This window comes from Urtica dioica, chromosome 2 (assembly GCF_054948205.1).
Source record: "Urtica dioica subsp. dioica isolate 48M chromosome 2, U.dioica_male_clone48M_v1_H2, whole genome shotgun sequence".
NCBI lineage: Eukaryota > Viridiplantae > Streptophyta > Magnoliopsida > Rosales > Urticaceae > Urtica > Urtica dioica.
Genome location: NC_142757.1, coordinates 42,405,738 through 42,429,652, shown reverse-complemented (window position 1 = coordinate 42,429,652; position 23,915 = coordinate 42,405,738). Strand labels below are relative to the sequence as shown.

At 40.4% G+C, this 23,915-nt stretch overlaps 1 protein-coding gene across 1 annotated transcript; it reads right to left on the bottom strand.

Annotated features, from left to right (window-relative positions):
* Window positions 1-21,869: 21,869 nt before the first annotated feature.
* LOC149404818 (uncharacterized) lies at window positions 21,870-23,306 on the bottom strand. Its single transcript, XM_089607688.1, has 3 exons — window positions 22,645-23,306; window positions 22,269-22,567; window positions 21,870-22,181 (listed from the first exon to the last, which is right to left on the bottom strand). The coding sequence occupies exons 1-3, from the start codon at window positions 23,195-23,197 to the stop codon at window positions 21,870-21,872; spliced, it is 1,164 nt and encodes a 387-aa protein (XP_089463814.1). The 5' UTR covers window positions 23,198-23,306.
* Between the last annotated feature and the right edge of the window lie 609 nt (window positions 23,307-23,915).

Sequence of the window (23,915 nt, the reverse complement as noted above, 5' to 3'; positions counted from 1 at the left end):
AGAGAGAAACAACCACCTGAATTATTTTTTTTGTCTTCGAAATTTCCAGCCTAATCAGAATCACAATACCCAATTAGAGTGGAGTTGGTATCAAAAGAATAAAAAATGCCATAATCAATAATAGGTGCGTTTTATACGCGTTAAACTCCTATTAACCAGCTTGGATTTCATGCGTTCTTGAGTAATTTTAGGTGTGGTTAATGTGTTTTCTAGTGAATTACAAGTTTGAGAGCTGATCTGAGAGATAAAGATTTGAGTGGTTCATGAGATTACAGAACGATCAATGAGTCAAAGCACGTCAAAATGGAGAATCGGAAGCATGAAAAAGAAGAACAGGAAGTTGGCACGTCGTGCAGCCCTTCTAGCGTGCTGTCTCGAGCATCACAAGCACTTCAGAAGACATAGCGCGCAACACGCAAAAGGAGCACCCCGCGCGGGTAACATTATACGTCGCACGATGGGCAAGTCCGACAATGCAAAGTCGCGGATCATATCCGATGGTCCCAGTTGCTCCGAAAATAACTTAAAATACCATATATGCGAGTTAGACTCTCAGAAATCATAAGTTATGTTTTATAATATTGTTTTACTTGTTTGGAGAGAAAGAAGACCGGAGAAGAAGACCCGTTCATCACCACCATTTGCCATCACCAATTTAACATTTCTTCTTCTTTTCTTTAATTTTGGAACTCCTATTTTTTTTATTCTTTGTTTTAGCTTAATTGTTATGGTTATCTTATAGTTATTTTCTTCATCTATTACTATCACCGCAATGAACTAGTAGCTTGCTTGAATATGGTTCCTGATTCATTATATTTTTATTAAAGTATTTTTTGTGTTCATCTTCTCTTCTACTTTATTTAATTCTGTGCTTAATGCTTCTGTGAGATATACGACCTCGTTAATGAGTTCTAGGATTTATTTTTTGCTTGAGAAATATTAAATTATCGTGCTAACCATAGTTCATTTCTAAGACTAGAGATAGGCAGCTACGGAGTCGTGTGTACATTCCCGAATGTAATGCTCGTCATATATTTAGGGTTTGAGATCGAGAGATAAAAATCTGGTATTGACATAGGTTGTTAGATGCTCGAGAGAGATTTGACAATCATAATATGTGCGTGTGATTAGTGAAGAGAGTGAACCAAAATATCGTGAGTAGTTCTAAAAATTTCGACTTCTACATATATGTTCATCCACATTTATTTTGAGTTTGATTCGTTGCTTGCTTGTTTAATTATTCGGTAAAATTAGCCCTCGTGGGATCAACTCGTTCTTACGTTTATACTACTTGGGCGACTATGTTCATTTGCGTAAAAAAATATCGCAACAATCAATAATACCAACAATGTATTTTATGATGCGATTGACTTGAGTAAGATGACAAATGCCTTGGGGTAACGAGCACAAACACCATCAGAAAAAGTAATGTCAGGCCCGCTGAAAGTGAGATAAAGCAAGTTTTCTATTATACTTCTGTACAGGCTTTGTCCAACAACAACTCCCTTCTCATCTTTGGAGAGCTTGACATGAGTAACAGCCAGACTACGCTTGTGACTAGAATTTTTAAGGCCCAAATTTCTTCACAATATTTTTCACATACTTGCTTTGAGAGATAAAGATCTCATCTTCCACTTGCTTGATTTGAAAGCCAAGGAAGTTGGTACGCACTAAAGCCATTCTCATTTCAAATTTTGATTGCATTTGTTGGACAAAATGGTCCACCATCTTGACAGACATCCTCAAAAAAATAGTGTCATCAACATAGATTTGGCCAATCATAAGACGCCTTCTTTCCTTTTCACTAATAGAGTCTTGTCGAATCTTCCATGAACATAGCCATTATGAATAATAAATTTTGTAAGTCTCTCATACCAAACATGAGGTACTTGCTTGAGGCCGTAGAGAGCCTTAGAGAGATTGTGGTCTACAAACCTTTTTGGCTATTCAACAAAGAACTTTTCATTCAGGTACCCATTGAGGAAGAAGATGCTCATCATGACCAAAAGTTTCATCAAAGTCTACCCCTCCAATCTGAGTATAACCTTGAGCAACAAGCCAAGCCTTATTCCGAGTGACATGCCAATGCTCATCACACTTGTTCTTAAAATCCACTTTGAACCAATGATGTTTACGGCCTGTGGTCTTGGGAATCTTAGATGTGAAGCACACATTTTTTCCTCTAGTTGACACAAAATTTTCTCCGTATCCTAATACCTTCATTCAGATTATCAACATGATGACATTTCTGAACCCTTAGGCCTCTACTTTTTGTGACATCTTCTTCTTCTTAATCAGAATCAACCTAATCCATTGGTTCAGGCTTGCCAGTGACAATTTCACTGGTTGTATGACGCATCTTTCCTAACATCGTTGGTGTTAGAGTAGGTCTTCAGGTTGAAAAGAAAGGTCTTCACCCTTTTCATGAGGTGATGGCATCCACTACCTAAATACCAGTCTTCAGTGAGTGAGACACATAGATAGGTATAGGTAATATTGGAAAAATGATTGGCTTTAACCCTCCAAACTCTATGAGTGTTAGGGGCCTGCGTACCTTAATGTTGATGGGCGAATTGAGGTCAGTGATGATTTATCTCATAAATACGATAGCAAAAGGGACGTATATGACCTCGATGACTATAATAATGTCAGATCCAACAAGGTCTGTGGACAAGAGACCACATTGATCCAATAACAAGCTGATATTGAAAGTTACGTTGATCCATGTCAGTGCCAGATGTTTGAGGCATCTTGGGAGGCATCTGTCCAGTTTCCTTTCTAGTAGGAAAGAGGACAGTGGTCTTGGAAATGGAATGACTATGAGTGTTGCCAAACCATTTTATGTTCTTCACTGCCAATGATAAGAATCTTATCAAGATTATCAGTGCCTGAGTTTAGCATTCTCACACACTTAGTCATCTTATCAAGCTCAGACTTTAGCCGACTCACTTCATGCTTTAAGTCACAGACAGTTGCCAAGAGCCCAATATTTTCTACCATTAGAAATTCAATTCACCTTTCTGATTCTCATTAGCATGTGATTCATCAATCCATTTATAATAAAGGACTTTGTAAGTATCAACAATAACTTCATCAAAAAGTTCATCATTTTTAATCTATCACCGTCACGTCTACTTTGCTGAAAATTTCCTACTTTCTGAAACTATTGTTGAGGCTGATTGTCTCTAACGACATGTCATGCATTTATAATAGATCTCTTCTTAAGTCTTTTCATTACACTGCCGAAATTCTTGGCAAGCCTAGCAATAGAATCAATAACATCATCATCGGTTTTAGAGTATACATGTTCCTTGTGATAATCTTCTACATCACCCCAGTGTTTCTCAAGCTTAAAGGAAACAATCAGTCCTTCAGCATCTTTGATTGTGAGAGGATACCACCCATTGATAATGGATTTACAAGTCATGCTGCAAACAAACTTGACAAAGGCGCACATGCGCCCTTTCTAGTAGACATAATTTCTTCAATCAAACACTGATGGCCGATTAACAGATCTGCCTATCCTGGTATTATTCTCACAAATAGAAACTGTCAACAACACAAGGAACATACCCTAAGATTTAAGTGTCCGCTCTGATACCAATTAAAATTCTCTTTAGTCAGAGACATGATGTCGCACACAATGTAGAATCAATGTATGCAACAATATGTTCCGATACAATAGATGAAAATATAGAGCAGTGTGTAAAAGTAAATGACACAAAGAATGATAACACAGTTCGATGCAACGTCGTAAAGTATAAACTTTTGTATCACTCAACATGTAATTTGAAGTTCATAAACGAGCATTAGTTGTTGCAAACAAATTCTCGAGTGAATTATGGTCCAATAAGTTTATCGAATTAATTTAAAATATGTTTAAGTAATAAAAAATCTCGGAACGAGTAAAGGATTTATAAAGTTTATCTCGAATAAGAAATTATTTTTGAGGTGACATTTTGAAAATTAATTTCATCAATAAATTCTCAAGGACGAGAATTAATTTTGAGAGACCTTAAATATATTTAAATTGATAAAGACGAACGATGAAAATTAAACTTGGGCCAGATTTAAGACGATGGAGTGACTTAAATGAGCAATTTTTTTTATTTTAGCTCAAATAAAAGCCCAGCAATTCTTTGTTCATCATTTCACCCATTCGACCGAAAGAACCAGGAAAAAAAGAGAGAGTGTGAGAAATATCGAGAAAAGGAAGAAAGACGCGAGCGTGAGGAAGAAGGAAGGCCAGAGAAGAAATTGACGCCGAAAAAGGAAAGACGGACGGTCGGAGTGAGGTGAGGAATGTAAGACCACTACCTCCTCCGACTCTTTCTGCTCCAAACGAACCCTAATGTTATCGGCCATAGTTTCTAGGAGTTCCAGCGAGTGTTGGACGGAGAAGAAGAGAGAAGGATTTCAGGCTTGGGTTTCCCAATTGCACAGCAAGGTAAAGAACCCTAAAACCCCTAAATTTTCTACCTGAAATTAGGATTCTTGAACTATGATATAGGGCTTTTTGGATTTCCGAATTAGATTAATGAATTTGATTAATGATTCATGCTTTCTTGGTCTTGAATTTCTGATTTGATGTCGTTGATTCATGTTTGATGTTGTGTTTGGTCCTAATTTAATAAATTGAACTAAACAGCCTGGTAAACCGGATGTGGACAGTCCGATATAATTCAAGATTAGTTTTTTTGGTCAATTTTCCTGGATTGTAGACTCTATGGGCTTTCTAAAATAACCAAGAACGTAAAAAATCTGTTGAGTTTTGAATTAGTGATGGATTTTTGAAAAACACTAATTCAAACATGTGAAACATAAAATCGAAGCGTGTAACAGCAAAGTACGGACTATTTTTGAAGTAGCTATTTTGGTCAGGGACGAAGCCAGAATTTCATTTTAAGGGGGGCTAATTTGTAAAAAAAAAAATCAGGGGGGCTAATTTGTAAATTGTAAGGGTAAAAAATTGTAAAAATAAAATAAAAAGTGGGTAAAAAGTACAATTTTAAATGGCTTCGTGCCTGATTTTTGTCACATATATGCTTAAAATATTTCGTTAGAAAGCTACGTGAGTCTACTTTCGTTTGTCACTGGAATCAGTCAATTTTAAATTTTTTAGCTCAAGTTTTGATGGATTTAGTGTTAACGTACCACGCTGTCGGTAAAACAGTTTTAGAAATATGCTTGTGCTGGTTCTTGTTTGGCTGGCTGATTTTATTATACTCGGATTTTCTTTGATGTTAAGATTGTGAATCATGTTTGAAATCGGAGATGAGAATATGATGTTGGTTGAGTTTTGGTTACTCTTGTCTTGCGTGTTTCGGTTTTGTTATGTAAAATAAAGTTCGGAATTTCTTGATTTTGATTATCGTGTTTGCATGGATCATCAAATTTGTTTGGTGTGGTTAAATGGAATATGAAACATGAATGTCAATATGCTTGAGTAGAATTTGGGTAGTAGCAAGGTTGGGTCATTCGTGTCGAATCTCTCGAGTCACGTTGGTAGCCGAGTGGTTGTAATTTTTTGCCAAGACCGTTTATATAAATTTGAGTCTAATTTTGTGTTCATGTTTGAAACTCACAGCCATATACGCTCGACTTTGAAGATGATCCGAGGCTTAGCAAACGAAGAGTATTGACGTGTTCAGACTCGACAAAGCCGGAGATAAAAGGAAAAAAAAAAGACATCGACATTTAAACTCGTGAGCTTATATACGCTCGTCAGCGTCTAGCTTACTCTCCTGATTTTTCGTAGGTATCTTGATTCGTCGTTTTGGATTAAGCAAATTGACAATTGGTTTTAATTATGTTCGGGAATTTTGTTTTTAATTAAAAGTAATTTGGAAGTCTTGGATTGTAGGATTTCTAGATTTATTTTCTTAAGACCCTATTCAAGTGAATGATTGGAAACTGTTGTGAATCGTTAAACATTCTGTCTCAAGTTTATTATCAAGTTAAATAATGAGTATCGTGTTTTGGTACGAATAAGTTCGGGGCTTAAATAGGAACTAAATTTCCAAGTTCGAGTAACTAATAAGTTAGATTCTCAAATAAAATTCGAAACTCATTATCTCCAGCATCGAGCCTAGTCTCTTCGAGTGCTTCTGAGTCTGATGATTAGCATAATCCCGAATAGGAATCCTAACTCGCTCGGCATGCCACAGGTTCTTCGATTGATAATCTTGGATCGCGCAAAGTCAAGCATCGAGATCAGGAAGTTGCGAGGTGTTGATTCCAGATAAGTGTGGAGACATATGTCTATTAGTTACCAAGGAAATAATCATGTTTACGTGCATTTTACGTGTTAGTAAACAAAACTAGGTGGAAGCCTTGAAATACATACATTAATAAGACTAAGGCTTCGGCCATCTTTCTCGAAACTGTAGATTCGAGTTTTGCCCTTTAGGTTCAAACGGTAACTTGAACCAGCCTCGATGATATCTTGATTTAGTTAGATCCATCTGCTAACCACAGTGGATAGGTTAGATCAGGGATAACGGGAGATCATAAATCCACTCTTGGATTCGAACCAAGAGTAGAAGTATTGGGAGTCACATCCCGGGTCTTCTTCCTAAAATACCTAACAAGCATCAACCGAAACAATAATCCTTTCGGGATTTACCTCGAGATATTCCCCTGTGATAGTTTAGGTGTGTACTCTAAGTGCATCAGAGTACCCAAATCCTAATTAAAGAGTTATCGATGGTACCACAAGTCATTGAATTGGAAATTGGCGTGCTATGAGGGCCTGTATGGCGCTGAGTACTCAACGAGATTCAGACGAAAATCGAATCTATTTTGCGGGCTATTGAGGGCATAGGGGTTAAATTTTGACGGGCTATGAGGGCCTAGGGGTTAAACATTGACGGACAATGATGGCCTTGAGGCTTGCGCCGACCTCGAATGAAGATTGTACCATTAGTGGATCCTAGACGTTGTTTAAAACACCAAGTCACCCGAAAAGACCGTTGATCGAGGTATGAGGTTCACTTCTTGTCGTTCTGGGGATTGTAGCAGGAGAGGATGTACGATCTTGCAAAACGACAAGTATGTAATTAGAGTGTGACATCACGCGTCAGTCATGCTCTAGTCTTAGACTCTAGCTGCATCTATGCTCAATATGCATTATTATGTGGTTGTTTGTACGTCACATGACATTTAGTTTAGTTTCTTTTCTAGATAAACTCCCACTTACTGAACCATTCGACTCATAGCTGTATGACCCTTGGTAATGTATATAAGAAAAAAGCTCGGAAGCAAGAAGCAGAGTTGAAGATCGAGACCGAGCGCATATCGCCTTGACCTATGGGCTGGGTCTCACAAAGCGTTCCGGAACGTACATATATAGGAGTCATTACAAGAATCTAAGCTTTTATTAAAAGCAAAAATTTCTCCGTAATTTCGCAAATTACTTTTATAAATAACATTCCGCTATACATTTAATAAACATTTGGTTAATATATATTTATGTTATGAGTCTTGTATGATTTTGAATTGATCAGTCGTGCCTCGTGGACTAGAAGACTCTCGCGAGTCATGCTAAACACCACCTACTCTGGGGACAGTTTGCCCAGTTGAAATGAAATTCACTATATGAAAAGTAGTCAATAGTGCACGATGATCTTATATGAAGGATTCCCGCCTCAAGGCCATTTTCCTATTACTGCCCATGAATTTTAACTCAGACTCCCCCTGAGTTTGAGATCCCATCACTTCCATTCTCAAACAATCTCTCAAGTATTTGGTAATCTTTGACGTCAACACTCATGAATACTTAATCACAAAATCACAAAACTCAAACAACACTCTAATACTCAATAAAAACAGGAATAGCATCTAGAGAGTCACAACACACACAACACACAAATAGTTTGCTTAATCCACCGATCTTACACGTCTAAGAACCCTAATTGTATGAATGAATGCGTCAAAACCCACTAAAGGAAAAACCTTTTCTTTTGTAGTGGTCAACATCTTGGGAAGTCGAAATAGGGTTTCCTTGCCCATTCATGCAGAGAAAATATAAGTGGAATGTCTTTCGCGTATCATTCTAGTGAAACAAAAATGTTACGAAAAATACAAATTCTACACACAGCGGCCTAAATATCTCAACATATCTTGGGGCATGTTGCAAAACATCTTGGCATAATTATGTAGTTACTCTAATTAAAAATAACACACAACCCAAAATCATAGATTTTTCACTCTCAAACTCAACCACAAAGCACAAATATGCTCTAAGGACTTGACCAACAAAACTCAAATCATTAACTACATCACACCCATTTAACTACTTAGCTACTCATGATTTTAAACAACCAAAAGTAAAATAGAAATGAGTAAAAGGAGCAAAACAAGAAACAGAGTAAACATTGAATGTTAACTCAATCAACCAAACAAAATTTGCATTAACTTCAACTTCAAAACAAAATTTGCATTAATAAATTCAAATCTCACAATACTCCGTGCTCATAAACAAAATCAAGTTCAAAACATCAATAAAGAAAAGTAAATGGGTTCTACAAAGAAAAAATAAAGAAAGAGAAATGAAAATGGTGACCATTGGAGATGATGATGATGATGATGATGATGATGGTGGAGAGTGTGTCACTTCACTCCTTCTTCTTCTTCTCTCCCAAGCTCAAGAACTTTCAAGAATTTCTCTCCAAGAACTAGGATTTTCAATTTCTTTCTCTAATCTCAAGCTTAATGTTCTTTTTACCCTAACTAGGAGTATATAACATTCTTAGAGCATTTTCGAATCATTATGGGCCCTTGGATTGGATCCAATGGTCAAGATTAGCTAAAAATAACGTGAGGATAGAAAAGCTGAAAAACACCGTGGCGCGCTGCGCCATCCTTGAATTTTGCAAAGGGCGCCTCACGCCTTGTGATAGGTGCTTTGTGCCTCAGACTTATTGGTTGGAGTTTTGCATCTAAGCCGCAGCGCGCCTTGTGATAGTAATATTTCCACAAATTGGATTGGCGTGGCGCACCAACTCCAAAATTCACTTATCGACTTTTCGTGAAGTCCAAAACACCCCCGTTTAGCTCTCGAATGCCTACTTTTTTTCTTTCAAGACTCTCAAAAAACTCTCTTCAACTCAAAAACCTGAAAGTTCACTAAAAATACATAAAATAACATAAAAAAAAACTTAAAGAACAAGTTTCAATTCACTTTTAAAAAACATTGATAAGTGTGAATGAATTGAATGAATTGCACTTATAAAAAATGTGGTCAAGGAGGTTGATTTTGAATTTTCTAAAGCTTAAGGGTAAATTTTGTACAGTAAAATACAACGACTTGAAGTCCAGTCAATGTCGAGGGTGTTCTACTTTTTCTTAAATTTATATATAACCCAATTGAAAAATATTTTATTCGCAAAATTATAAAATTACATATTTTAAAATGTGTTACGGGATAATTTGGTCAAACACCGAGCATAGTGGTCGGGCTCTCGAGCAGCATACAAAATCCAACACCGAACTCAGGCAAAATAGACCTAAAAGTTAACCACTGAAAAGGAACGATCCGTTCATAAGATAAGAACGAAACCTACCGATCAGAACGTCGGAGAGAATGGAAGACCGTAGGTCAAAGACCAGTCAAACCAAAAGAAAACATGTTTCAACTCCTAATAACGCGCATATCAGCGTAGTAACCGCCCACCACTGTAAAAGGAAGATGGCAGTTACCAAAAACTACCAAAAACGTGGGACTGATCATCCCACGTTCACAAAAATAACCGTAAAAAACCCACGACCATATAGTGACGAAGGGGACCCCAGACGCATATAAATAAGAGATTCGAAGACAAAGAGAGACAGAAAATTTTTAGGCCCTTGTTTGCTTTCTTTCATTTATAACCCTTTGTAAACATCGCTCTCTTACATTAGATTCGTCAGTGTTAGGAGAAAGTCTCGCCTGAATCATATCGGCACTCGGAGTCCCCGTACTTGGAGCCTGTGTATTTTCGTGAGATATTGTTGTACTAATTTTACAGGTCAACAGTTGGCGCTAGAAGGAGGGGCGGACGATGAAGAATATGGCTAGTTCGTCCACACCCATGAACGCTGTCTTCAACCAGGAAACGGAGATAGAGCACCATAATCGCACCTTGCCGCTCACCTTTGAAGAAATAGCTGAACTTCTTCGGGAACCTAGCCTCGAAGAACAGTTCAGGCAGATGCAAGAGCGTCTTTCAGTTCTAGAGGCAATTAACAAAGAGTTGAAGAGGAGGTTGCAGGCGAGGAAAGTCACACTGCGAAGTGCAGTAGTGATCCCAAATGAAGAACCCTCGCACCGATCAGGGAAAGAACCCGTTGGGCATGATCCGCAGGTTAAGAAACCTCGGAAACATGCTAAAGATCAGTATGAGAGGGTGAAAGATGACTCTGAATCCGAGAAGGAGCATTCCAGTCAGGAAAAAATTCCTGATCGGTACCAGCCCACTATGGATAAAAGTCGTTCAAACACTTTCAGAAATAACATAGGAAGCTCGCAAACTGAAGACAGCACGAGCACCAACAAAACAAATTTTAAAATATTGGAGCGTCGAATTGAAGAGGTGGCCCTTGGCCAGAAGGAGTCTATCCCAAAAGTTGGAGAAGCTGTCTCCCCTTTCACGGCACGAGTGTTAGAACACCTGTTGCCTGATTGCTTCAGGATGCCAAGCATCCCAGTGTACGATGGAAAGACCGACCCGGGAGACCATCTAGACACTTTCTCTTCTTGGATGCTGTTGCAAGGGGCAGGACCAGAAGTTATGTGCAGGGCGTTCTCTATCACTCTAACTGGCTCAGCCAAAAGGTGGTATAGAAAACTAAAGCCAAACTCTATAGGATCCTGGAAGCAGTTATCCAGAAAATTCATGGAACAGTTTGTCGGCTCCAGCTCAGGGAAAACCCCCAAAGAAAGGCTGCTGGCGGTGAGACAAGCCCATGATGAGTCGTTGAAGGATTTTATTAATCGCTACTCGGAGCAAGCTCTTCAGGTTGACGATCTGAATGAAGATTTTAAGCTCTTCGGGATCTCCTCCGGCTTCCGAACTGAATCAAAGTTCTGGTGGTCACTTCAGAAGACTAGTCCAAAGGACTACAACGATTTCCTGAAGAGAGCTCAGAAATATATCAACACGGAGGAAGCAAGGTTGGCGGCAAGAAAAGCAAAGCCACCGAAGAGTTACCGAGAAGAGCACAGGGAACGACAGTCTGAGGATAACCGCCCACCAAAGAAAAGCCGGTCTGGGGCAGGACCCCTGAAGCCTTTTTCCAGTAAGTTTGATAAGTATCATAAACTCAATACCCCGATAGAGGAGATATTTAGTCTTACACAGGATAAAGAAGATTTCCCTAAGCCAAGGCCGATCAAGAAAGATATCTCAAAAAGAGATAAAAAAAAATAATGTGCTTTCCACGCGGATATTGGTCACCGCACTACTGACTGTTTCAACCTCAAAGAAGCTATAGAAGCTTTGATCCGAAGAGGAGCGTTGAAGAAATTCAAGGCCGAGCAAAGGGATCAAGAGGATCAAAAAGGTGAGGCATATGCTGAAATCTCGCTCATAGTCGGAGGACCACATGTGGGAGGAAACTCAAGGAGCACTCAAAAGAGCTATGTAAGAGAGGCCAACGCGGGACCCCGACAAATCTTGTTTACAGCCGAACGAAGGCCTAACAAGATAGCCAAACCTAGCTCGGAGCCAATCACCTTTACAGCAGAAGATGCTCGGTGGCTAATCTTCCCTCACAACGATCCACTAGTCATATCAGCTCTTATCGGAAACAGGAATGTACACCGAATATTGGTGGATACTGGGAGTGCTGTTGATGTGCTCTATGAAGACACATTCAACAAAATGGGTCTTAAGCAAGACGCATTAGCTCCTTCCCCTGAAAATCTCTATGGTTTCACAGGGGACTCAATCCAGCCCAAGGGAATAATCTCACTCCCAATAACTGTGGGAGAGAACCCGAGAAGTAAAACCACTAACACTACATGGGTGGTAGTTCCAGGTAAATCTTCGTTCAACGCGATCATTGGCAGGCCAACTTTGCAATACCTCGGGGCCATCGCTTCGGTGGAGTATTTCAAGATGAAGTTTCCTACCGAGCACGGAGTAGGTGAAGTAGTCGGAACTCAGGCTATCGCAAGAAGCTGTTATGCAAATTATCTCAAAGAGAGTCAGGACAAAGATGTCCACAAAGTTATGATGATCGACTCAGACTTCGACCCACGCCTTCCGAGTCGAGAAGAAATTGGCCCAGGAGATGAAGTCGAGGAGATCACTCCGGATCCGAAATAACCTGAGAAGAAACTCAAGATTGGAAAATATCTTGAATCAGGTACCAAAAATAACTTAATTTCTCTTTTGTCTAATAGCTTAGACGTATTTGCCTGGTCACAAGCCGACATGACAGGGATAGATCCTCAAATAACATGTCATAGGTTAAATATAGATCCTAAGGAAAAACCTATTAGGCAAAAGAGAATGGCCTTAAACTCCGAGAGATATATAGCCTTAAAAGAAGAAGTAGATAAACTAATCTCTAACAAGTCGATAAAAGAAACTAAGTATCCAAAATGGGTAGCCAATCCCGTCCTGGTCAAGAAACCTAACGGGAAATGGAGAACTTGTGTAGATTTCACAGATCTAAACAAGTATTGCCCAAAGGATAGTTTCCCAATGCCAAGAATAGATCAATTAGTAGACGCCACAGCAGGTCATGAAATTTTAAGCTTCATGGATGCCTACTCTGGGTACAATCAAATCCTCATGTATGGTCCCGACCAGGATCACACAACATTTATAACTGACCGAGGGCTATATTGCTACACAGTAATGCCATTCGGATTAAAAAATGCGGAGGCAACATACCAAAGATTAGTAAATCGTATGTTCGCTGAATTACTCGGGATCACGATGGAAGCATACATTGATGATTTACTGGTTAAAAGCCGAAAAATAAACGAACATACAGACGATCTTAGAAGATCATTCGAACTTTTAAGACAATATCGCATGAAACTTAATCCTCTAAAATGCACTTTTGGTGTCTCTGCAGGAAGATTCTTAGGTTTCATCATTCATGAACGAGGCATCGAAGTAAATCCAGAGAAGATCACAGCCTTATTGAACATGACACCACCACGGAACATAAAAGAAGTACAAAAGTTGACAGGGTGCATAGCTGCATTGAGCCGTTTTATTTCAAGATCAACCGATCGAAGCATTCACTTCTTTAATGCGCTCAGAGGCTCCAAAGAATTTGAATGGACCAAGCAATGCAATGAGAGTTTCGAGTCTCTGAAGGAGCACTTGGCATGGCCTCCTACTTTAAGAAAAGTGTTGCGAATTTTCTCGCACACGCAAGTGCACGTGGTCGCAATAGTAATAAATCGTAAGAACGAGTCGATCCCACGAGGACTAGCTAAATTGAAGATTAAAGATTCACAAGTTTGAATGAGAACCCAAAAATAATGATAAAAGGTTTGTCACAAAATTATCTAACAAGTAAATAAAATAAATAACAAAACTAAACGACGGTTTTACGATTATGAAGACGGAAGACTATGATTTCACGAGTTCAATCTACGGTTCGGATTCACGGAAATTACGCACGATTATTGTTGTTCATATATTACTACTCGTACTCACGCTAATCGTATCACTAAATCTCTCTCGAGCATCTAGCAACCTAAACCCAATGCCGGAGCTTTATCTCTCGATCTCAACTCCTAAAAAGCACGGCAAGCATTCACAACAAGAGTACACACACGAGTCTAAAACAGCCTAGCTATCTCTAGCCTAGGAATGTATTTTAGTAATCCAAAACAAAAGCACAACAACCTAATCTTTCTCAAGCATTAGAATTGAACATAAAACAAGCATGAGTTCATGACATTCATACAAGCATTAAGCATAGTTGTGGATTAAGTAAAAGTGATGAGAAAAACAACAACCTAACAATTCTAATACCATGAATCCTACATCGTAATGAACCCGCTACACCATAGCCCTACATGAGACTAATTCATATTAATAACCATGACAATAAAAATACTTAAATATGAACACAAGAACAACACATCAAGAAACATCATAAACATATGGAGAACTTGAATTAAAAAAAAAATAAGAGTTTAGAGAATAGAACACTTTTATTATGATTGTAGCAATGGTAGAACTCTGCAGCTCTCTCATTCTCTTCAAATTGGAGCCACAAAGTATGAACAAGTCTGGAAAATTTAGGAAAAATAATGAAAAAACTAAGAAAATGAAAAGATGTTCTTGATAGATTATACAAAATCTCTTCCATGCATGACTTTTTCTGAAAGCATTGGTCTTTTTAAGGTTGAATGGACTTGTTTTCGGAGCAATCTAGGCCTTCCAATCGCATCCAATGGCCAAAATCCGCTCAGAAACGCAACATTGGAAAAAGCTGATTTTTGGACCGCGCGACGCGCCCTTTTGTCTGCGCGGCGCGCACTTTTGATTTTCGGTTTCGCGCGGTCCGCGCGTACGACTCTGGAGACAAAAACGGCAAAATTTTTGTCCGCGCGCCGCGCGCTTTTGGTTCGCTGCACACCGTTTTTTAAACGGTCGTAACTCCTAGCTCCGACGTCCGATTTTTGCAAATAAACATGCGTTGGAAAGCTAAGAGGGAGATCTATCCAATTCTGGAAGTGGATCATCCAAAATCATCATTTAAAAATCCCAAAATCCTGCTGAAGAGGACGTCGTTCCTTGTTCGCTCCAAGTTGTCCAAATGTGTATGAATCTCCTTGAAATTGTTCGGAATCGTCACATGATGCGCTAATAACCTCCTCAAGACCCAATTGACCTGTTAAACCTGAAAATCACTAATAAACACACAAAAACTATCAAAAACACTTGAGGACTCGTTAGTTTTTAGTCCGAGAAATAGGAGTTTTACGCGTAATAAACGCACCTATCAAATCCCCTCAAACTTAAACCGTTACTTGTCCTCAAGTAACAAAAAGAACAAAAGCACACAAAAGAAGTTATCTAAACAAAACGGGTAAAACTTAGTGCTTGCAATACTCAACCAACTCGTGTTTACCTCAATTAAAATCTATAGACTTACATAAACCCGGAAACCCACAATTTTAATGTTCAAACCAACTAACAAATGAGATAGAAATCATATGAGCTCATGTTACCTTAGACCGTTTGCAATGCTTATCCATCTCTTGAGCTTTCGGGCACCAAGTCTTGTAGCCTTTCCAACCTCCATCGAGAGAACATAAAAATCGAAAATGAATAGCAATTTGTTTCGATTCGACACACCCATATGCCCCCTCTTCTCCCTTGATCTCCACTAATGTGCACACATCATATCTAGCTCGTCAATGAGGTTTTAAAAGGCTTGTAATGTTTAAGGTAAGGTCAAAGGTATGAAATGAAATTTTTAGTAGCTCAAACATCAACCTTAGCGACTCAAATCTCACCAAAAATACAATCCTCACATGAAGTTCACTCACTCACCCATCCCCATGTTCTTTGCATCATATTTCGCCTAACGAGAACGTTTTACTTAGTCTTTTATTTCTCGTGTTCCCCCCCCCCAAACTTCGACTCAACAACAACAAGCGACAAGTCTCTAATACAAAAACATAGAACACCACGCCAAAATAAAAATATATGACATAAATGAACACTTTTTTTTTCTTTTTTATTTTTATTTTTATTTTTTTTCTTTTCTTTTCTTCTATTTATTTTTTCAGATTTTTTTTTCGGTATATAACAATAAAATAAATAAAAAATAATCACCGGCGTGGTGTCTAATGGACTATAAAACACGTAGAGACTAGTCGGAGAACATGTCATAAAATAGAAAAAAATTCACTCATGTCACTCTAGAGTCGCTAAAGTCAATGGGGTTCTTTGTGGGATTTTCAAATCATCGGCTCGGCGTTTTCTGACTAAGTATCGAGAATGGATAATGTTTGGCCTTTTATGAGTGGGTTCTAAAAGATAAACAATTATGGGTTGGCTTTTTGGCTTGACGAGCTATTCCTAATGCCTAAATCATCCTCGCTAGATCAATGTGCACTCAATTTCGCTTCGATTAGGGATCGGAGAGGGTTCTAGTGTATTCGGTGTTCTCTTTCAAACGATCGGCTCGACTACCCCTCAAGGTTTCTTAAACTTTGAGACATGCATTATTTGGGTCTAGTATGGCAACACAAACTTAATAAACTTCTTTCACACAAGGTAGTTCATGGGTTGGATTCCAAACTCTAAGGCTTAAGATTATCAACATCCTTGGCAAACACGTATGAATTAATCAAAGCAAGCAAGCACTTAGTTCTACCTAACACACAAAACAAATCTAAAAACAAACAACCAAAAGTTCCCGCAAGTCAAGAAAAAAAATATTTCCCCCCAAACTTAGGATGCTACATTGTCATCAATATAGACTTGAAAACGGAGAGAAAAGACTTACCTTGCGGGGGTGGTGATCGCCCCTACTCGCGACCTTTTTACTTAATATGGAGTATCTTCTTTTTCCTCATCTTCCAATTTCGCTCAGGAGGCCTCGTCCATTGATTGACCCATGTAGGAATAAGCGAGATAGCATAATGGTTCTCCGAGCGTGGATAACTCGGCGGCTGTGGAGGCGTCGGATCGCGCCTTTTCTTTCTCCATGGAGGCGGTACTGATGGGATCCTCTTTTTCCTCCACGACGGTGTCTTCCTTCGTCTCCAAGGAGGTGATGGATGTGGACGAATGGGATCGATGGAGATCGCCACGGATTTGTTCATGCTTGGCGGAATGCGGCACATGGGTTGGCCCTCATTTATGGTAGTTTCTCCGTGTTTTCTTGCCACCGAAATTGACAAGCGCCAAGGAATTTGCAGCTTACAAGGAAGGTCTCCTTGAGTGAGCTTGAAGCTTGTGGCATGAAGGACGCAGAGACCATGCTTCTCAAGCGTCGGTGATGGAGTCACAACATCAAGGAGACGTTGTGGGCATGTCTTCTTTGGGAGAGAGAGGATTGGCGGTGGTGAAGTGGGCGGTGGATTTGTCGGTGAAGGATCCGCCTTGTTCTCTTCGTCTTCACCTAGAACGTCCATCTCCTCCTCCTCATCTTCCTCGAAGGCAACCATGAGGCATTTCTTCTCCACGAAGCTTGATATAGCTTCCTCTTGTTGAGCAATGAGAGCCTCTTGGCTTGCAATGAAAGCCTCTTGCCTATTTGAGAGCGCGGACATCCTATCAATCCCGGCTTGCAACAAGGCTCTGAGTTTGGAGTTGTCGTCTTGAGGAGGAGGGGAGTAGTGAGGGTAATCATATGAGTAATTGTATTGACAATCCCACTCCTCCATGTAGTGGTACTCCGAGTGTTGGTGTTGGAGCTCATGTTGTTGTGGCGGTGGGGCGTAGTATTCTTGATGATATTGTGGCGCTCCCCACTCGTTGCACGATTGATCATCCCATGCTTTCGTGTAGTGGTGCTCATTCTCCGGCGAATGGTACGTCGGCCAATTGTGATTCATCGTTGGTTTTCGTAATGGCCCATGAAATAAGAGTACGAACACACGTTAGACAAAAAAAAAGTTCAAATAAAAACTTATGAATCGAATTGCAATTTAAAACTAATCCCCGGCAACGGCGCCAAAAACTTGTTGCGAATTTTCTCGGACACACAAGTGCACGTGGTCGCAATAGTAATAAATCGTAAGAACGAGTCGATCCCACGAGGACTGGCTAAATTGAAGATTTAAGATTCACAAGTTTGAATGAGAACCCAAAAATAATGATAGAAGGTTTGTCACAAAATTATCTAACAAGTAAATAAAATAAATAACAAAACTAAACGACGGTTTTACGATTATGAAGACGGAAGACTATGATTTCACGAGTTCAATCTACGGTTCGGATTCACGGAAATTACGCACGATTATTGTTGTTCATATATTACTACTCGCACTCACGCTAATCGTATCACTAAATCTCTCTCGAGCATCTAGCAACCTAAACCCAATGCCGGAGTTTTATCTCTCGACCTCAACTCCTAAAAAGTACGGCAAGCATTCACAACAAGAGTACACACACGAGTCTAAAACAGCCTAGCTATCTCTAGCCTAGGAATGTATTTTAGTAATCCAAAACAAAAGTACAACAACCTAATCTTTCTCAAGCATTAGAATTGAACATAAAACAAGCATGAGTTCATGACATTCATACAAGCATTAGGCATAGTTGTGGATTAAGTAATAGTGATGAGAAAAACAACAACCTAACAATTCTAATACCATGAATCCTACATCGTAATGAACCCGCTACACCATAGCCCTACATGAGACTAATTCATATTAATAACCATGACAATAAAAATACTTAAAGATGAACACAAGAACAACACATCAAGAAACATCATAAACATATGGAGAACTTGAATTAAAAAAAATAAGAGTTTAGAGAATAGAACACTTTTATTATGATTGTAGCAATGGTAGAACTCTGCAGCTCTCTCCTTCTCTTCAAATTGGAGCCACAAAGTATGAACAAGTCTGGAAAATTTAGGAAAAATAATGAAAAAACTAAGAAAATGAAAAGATGTTCTTGATAGATTATACAAAATCTCTTCCATGCATGACTTCTTCTGAAAGCATTGGTCTTTTTAAGGTTGAATGGACTTGTTTTCGGAGCAATCTAGGCCTTCCAATCGCATCCAATGGCCAAAATCCGCTCAGAAACGCAACATTGGAAAAAGCTGATTTTTGGACCGCACGGCGCGCCCTTTTGTATGCGCGGCGCGCACTTTTGATTTTCGGCTTCGCGTGGTCCGCGCGTACGAGACTGGAGGCGAAAACTGCGAAATTTTTGACCGCGCGGCGCGCGCTTCCGGTTCGCTGCACACCGTTTTTTAAACGGTCGTAACTTCTAGCTCCGACGTCCGATTTTTGCAAATAAACATGCGTTGGAAAGCTAAGAGGGAGATCTATCCAATTATGGAAGTGGATCATCCAAAATCATCATTTAAAAATCCCAAAATCCTGCTGATGAGGACGTCGTTCCTTGTTCGCTCCAAGTTGTCCAAATGTATATGAATCTCCTTGAAATTGTTCGGAATCGTCACATGATGCGCTAATAACCTCCTCAAGACCCAATTGACCTCTTAAACCTGAAAATCACTCATAAACACACAAAAACTATCAAAAACACTTGAGGACTCGTTAGGTTTTAGTCCGAGAAATAGGAGTTTTACGCGTAATAAACGCACCTATCAAAAAGTACAGGAAGGAGAGCCCCTGAAAATTTACTTAGCCGTATCGGAGCACGCAGTCAGCTCAGCATTAATCAAGAATGAGGGAAAACACCAAGTCCCGCTTTATTATACTTCGCGACGTCTCAACGAGGCGGAATGAAGATACCCGGAGCTCGAGAAGCTAGCCTTCGCCCTCATCACCGCATCTCGGAAGCTGAAACACTATTTCATCGCGCATTCGATCACAGTTCTTACCAATTTCCCGCTCCGCAAGGTGCTGCAAAAACCCGATGTGTCTGGAAGATTAATGAAATGGTCGATCGAGCTGACACAATACGATATACGCTTCAGCCCCCGACCAGCAATCAAAGGACAAGCAGTAGCTGACTTCATTGCAGAATTCACGTACAGACCAATTGATTTCCCGGTTTGGGACATGTACGTAGATGGAGCAGCAACCGAAAAGGGGTCCGGAGTCGGGATTGCGCTATCAAGTCCAGAAGGAGACAAGGTAAAATTTGCTCTAAAATTCTATTTCAATGCTTCAAACAATGAAGCTGAGTACGAAGCTATGATACTTGGGCTCCAAATAGCAAAAGATTTAGAAATCAAAAAGCTCAAAGTATATTCAGATTCTCAGTTAATTGTTAATCAAATGAAATTTGAATTTTAAGCAAAAGACGAAAAGATGTCGCTATATGCCAAGAAAGCCAGACGCCTGGCAGACGAATTCGAACTTTGCGAAATCACCCAAGTCCCCAGAGCCATGAATGAAGAGGCTGATGCATTAGCGAAGTTTGCCACCTAAGGATCCGACTCGGAGTCAATCCCAGTAATCAAGATTGGGCAGCCTAACATCGAGCAGACCTCCCATGTGCTTCAGGTCGATCAACGAAAGTCATGGCAAACTCCGATTAGGGAGTATTTGCAGCATGGAGCTCTGCCCAAAGATAAAAATGAGGCTAGAAGTTTGAAATTCAAAGCTGCTCGGTATTTCTTAGAAGGCCAAAATCTCTACAAAAGAGGATTTTCTCAGGCTCTCCTCAAATGTCTGGACGAAGACGAAGCTGAATACACTCTCAAAGAGATCCACAAAGGGATATGCGGAAGTCACATCGGATGCGAGGCGTTGGCACAAAAGATCATCTGGCAATGACTCTACTGGCCGACACTGAAAGCCGACGCTCGACACATGACACAAAGATGCGTCAAGTGCCAGAAGTTCTCCAACATCCCGAGGCTCCCTCCTAGCCCGCTCATCTCCCTCTCATGCCCGATTCCATTCGCAGAATGGGGAATAGATTTAATCGGAGCATTGCCAACAGGCCGAGGTGGATGCAGGTACGCGATTGTAGCCATCGATTATTTTTCAAAATGGGTCGAAGCCGAGCCTTTGAATAAAATAACTGCTCATGCAATTGAGAAAATTGTATGGAAAAACATTATTACTCGGTTTGGGATACCAGTCAAAATCGTATCCTACCACGGAACTCAATTTGACTGCGATTCCTTCAAAAGTTTTTGTGAAAAATATGGCATTAACAAAGTTTTTTCTACTCTAGTCAGACCACAGTCCAACGGATTGGTGGAGGCCATCAATAAAACAATAAAACACGGCCTAAAAACGAAGTTAGACGACCAGAAGTCGGAGTGGGTGGATATGCTCCAAGAAGTCCTCTGGTCATACAGAACCACCGAGCACTCCGCAACTGGCGAAACGCCTTTCTCTCTCGCATACGGTTCCGACGCGATTATCCCGACCGACGTTATGATACCGACAGTGAGAAGAGAAAACTACTCAACAGAGGTAAACAACGAAATTTTGAGAATTAGTCTAGACTTGCTAGAAGAAAAAAGAGAAAAATCGAGATTAAGAAATCTCGCTAACCAACAAAAAGTTACTCGGTACTTCAACAGGAAAGTCCGACCAAGATCTTTCAAATTCGGCGACAAAGTCCTCAGAAGAGTTTTTCTCCACACCAAAATTCACCAAAAGGGAGCCTTCAACGCAAAGTGGGAAGGACCCTACATCATCCGAGAAGACTTCGGAAACAGGGCATACCGATTACAACAGTTGAGCGGTGATATGGAGAAAAACCCTTGGAATGCCGAGCACCTTCGACGTTTTTATGTTTAAATATTTCCGTTTTAAAATTCAAAAAGCGGCTTGGTCGCATATATTGTATTTGCAATTTCAAAAAGCGGCTTGGTCGCATGAACTTGTGATTTTCAGAAGTAATTATCCCTTGTTTACTCATATTATTCTACTCGATGCTTAGTAACATGGTTTTTACACATTCACGGCAAAATAATCTAGGCGGCAGGATAATTGGCAAACAGTTTCTTAAAATATTTTCTTCTTTAGAAAACTTAAACCGGTGAAACTATTGTTTTAAATACTTTCTACTTAGTTATACTTTATTTTGCCAAGTTCAGAAAACTCAGATAAATTAACTCCGACCACAAAGAAATTATCTCAAAACCCAAGAAGGAAAAAATTACATATTAAAAGGATCTGACCACGGATCAATTGTTCAAGACCCAAACGGGTTACAAAAAAAAAATAAAAAATAAAACTCCTTGTCCTAATCGCCTCATCCCTCCAGATCGTCGCTAGCTCTTGACTCCTAATCCTCATCAAGATCTGTAGTATCCAAAGTAGGATTCTTCGGGCCGAGGATCCGAACAGCTTCGTTTATCTCAGCGGCATAAAGATCATCGCGCATGTTGCGATAATCCTTGGAAGCTTTGTACTCTTCCATCGCCGCCAAGCGAGCAGCCTCGAGATCTGCTTGAAATTTTTGCGCAAGCTCTGACCGAACCTTCGCCACTTCGACCCTAGACGCGTTCCTCTCCTTGAGAAAACGATCGTTCCGTTGCCTCAAAGATGTGAGCTCGGAACCTAGTAATCCGACGAGGCCGACCACACCAACAAAGCTCTGTGGTGATCAAAAAGGTCAGCTCCAAAAAAAAATATATATTTAAAGGAAAGGAAAGAGATACCGACTAGATAAGTAAAAACGTACCGAAACCACGGAGTCGGTGACTTGGTTAAGCCTCTCTAAAGGCTCAGACCCCAGAATCGCCTGGACCTTCTCGGCAGGAAGATGCTCGTGAAGGAAGGTGACGATCGGAGTTAGGTGGTCGGATGCGGAAGAAGGCTCAATCAGGCTTTTCCCCGGAGAAGAGCTCGGATGTTCCGAGACCTTCGAAGAAGATAGAGTCCCCCGCTTACCAGCAGCCGAAGTCTTGGAAGCCTTAGTACGTTTCGGGTTAGGAGGGACTTGGTCGGGAGCGGCTCTCTTCTTCGCCATCTGTGCGATCTCTGTTAAGAAACAAAAAGTAAGAACAAGAAAAGACTAGAACGTATACGATTTGATAAGAAATAAATAGAATGCTCACTCGAATATGGATAATAATAATACTGGTCAAGTAAGTTCGGGTCCGACAGCACAAAAGTCGACCGATCAGCCTCCGAAACGTCAAAGATCTCGGAATGGAGAGTCCGCTCGTTCTCAGAATATTGCGGAAGAGAACCTGGAACCAAACATAAGATATATAAGGAACCCGGATATGAAATCTGATCGTACTTATCAATCAAGAATTTTTTAACCAGAGTCACACCCAGTTCCGAGAACGAAGCTTTTATGGGGCATCTCTCATAGAAAACGTCCCCCTCAATCCAAAATAAATAATCCTTCCAATTTTTCAGGCTGGAAGGAAGACGAGTAACAACTCTAGATTGATTGTCATGGGCCCGAGCATAGTAATAACCGTGTTGCCCCGGAGCTGACTTAAGCGAATAGTACTGAGAAAAATCCTCTAGAGTGACGGGGCGATCATAAACTTTCGCCCACAACACAGCCATCCCAACAAAAATCTTATACACATTGGGGACGAGCTGAGTAGGAGAACATCTCAGGTCGAAGACAAACTGAGATATAAGGGGATGCATCGGCAATCCTCCGATTACATTCAAGATAGCCTTATTAAATGCTATCTTCCCGGCAGGGGGCTGATCGGCCCTCTCATCTTCTGAAAGGGCCGAGATGATGATCCCCTCCGCGATCTCGAATTATTCCCTCAGGTCTTGTATATGTCTCTCGGTAACCCGAGAAGTCCAAATCTTGGCCGAAAACTGGCCTTCCTTCCGTTCAAAAACCAAGGCCTCATCTTCCTCCTCCGGAAGATCTACCCCAAAAGTCCTCCCGCTCGGACCTGGAGCACCTTGAGAATGTCCCTCTTCTCGGACTTGCGAAAGAGAAAGGCTCATCATGTCACGAGACTCCGACTCGCTTCCCCTCGAAGAAGCTGACAATGACGATATCTCCATGACCATGGTCTCCCTACACGACAGGGAAGACGAGTCAAAAACTCTTTCTTCGTTATCAACCCCCTCGGACTCAAGACTGGGATAAACGCATGATTCATCATAAGCAATTACGGGACGGTCCCATCCGATCTCGGGGATATGATACCAAACGCGACTCCTGAGGAAAGGAAATTTGGACCCATCCGACAAGATAACATTGTCGGGGTCAGGCTCCGATCGCCGAACAACACGGGGGTCGTAACTCAGATCAAGACATGCAAGTCCTCCCATGTCCCTAAGGAAGTTGAGAACCTATGATCCCCAAAGTCCGAAGGGTCCGAATATGAGAAATAATATGAAG

Coding starts and splice junctions, on each gene's coding strand:
- LOC149404818 (XM_089607688.1), bottom strand. CDS start 23,197: ATGCATCCCCTTATATCTCAGTTTGTCTTCGACCTGAGATGTTCTCCT. Junction 22,568..22,644: donor TTATTATTATCCATATTCGA/GTGAGCATTCTA, acceptor GTTTCTTAACAG/AGATCGCACAGATGGCGAAG. Junction 22,182..22,268: donor TCACCGACTCCGTGGTTTCG/GTACGTTTTTAC, acceptor TGATCACCACAG/AGCTTTGTTGGTGTGGTCGG.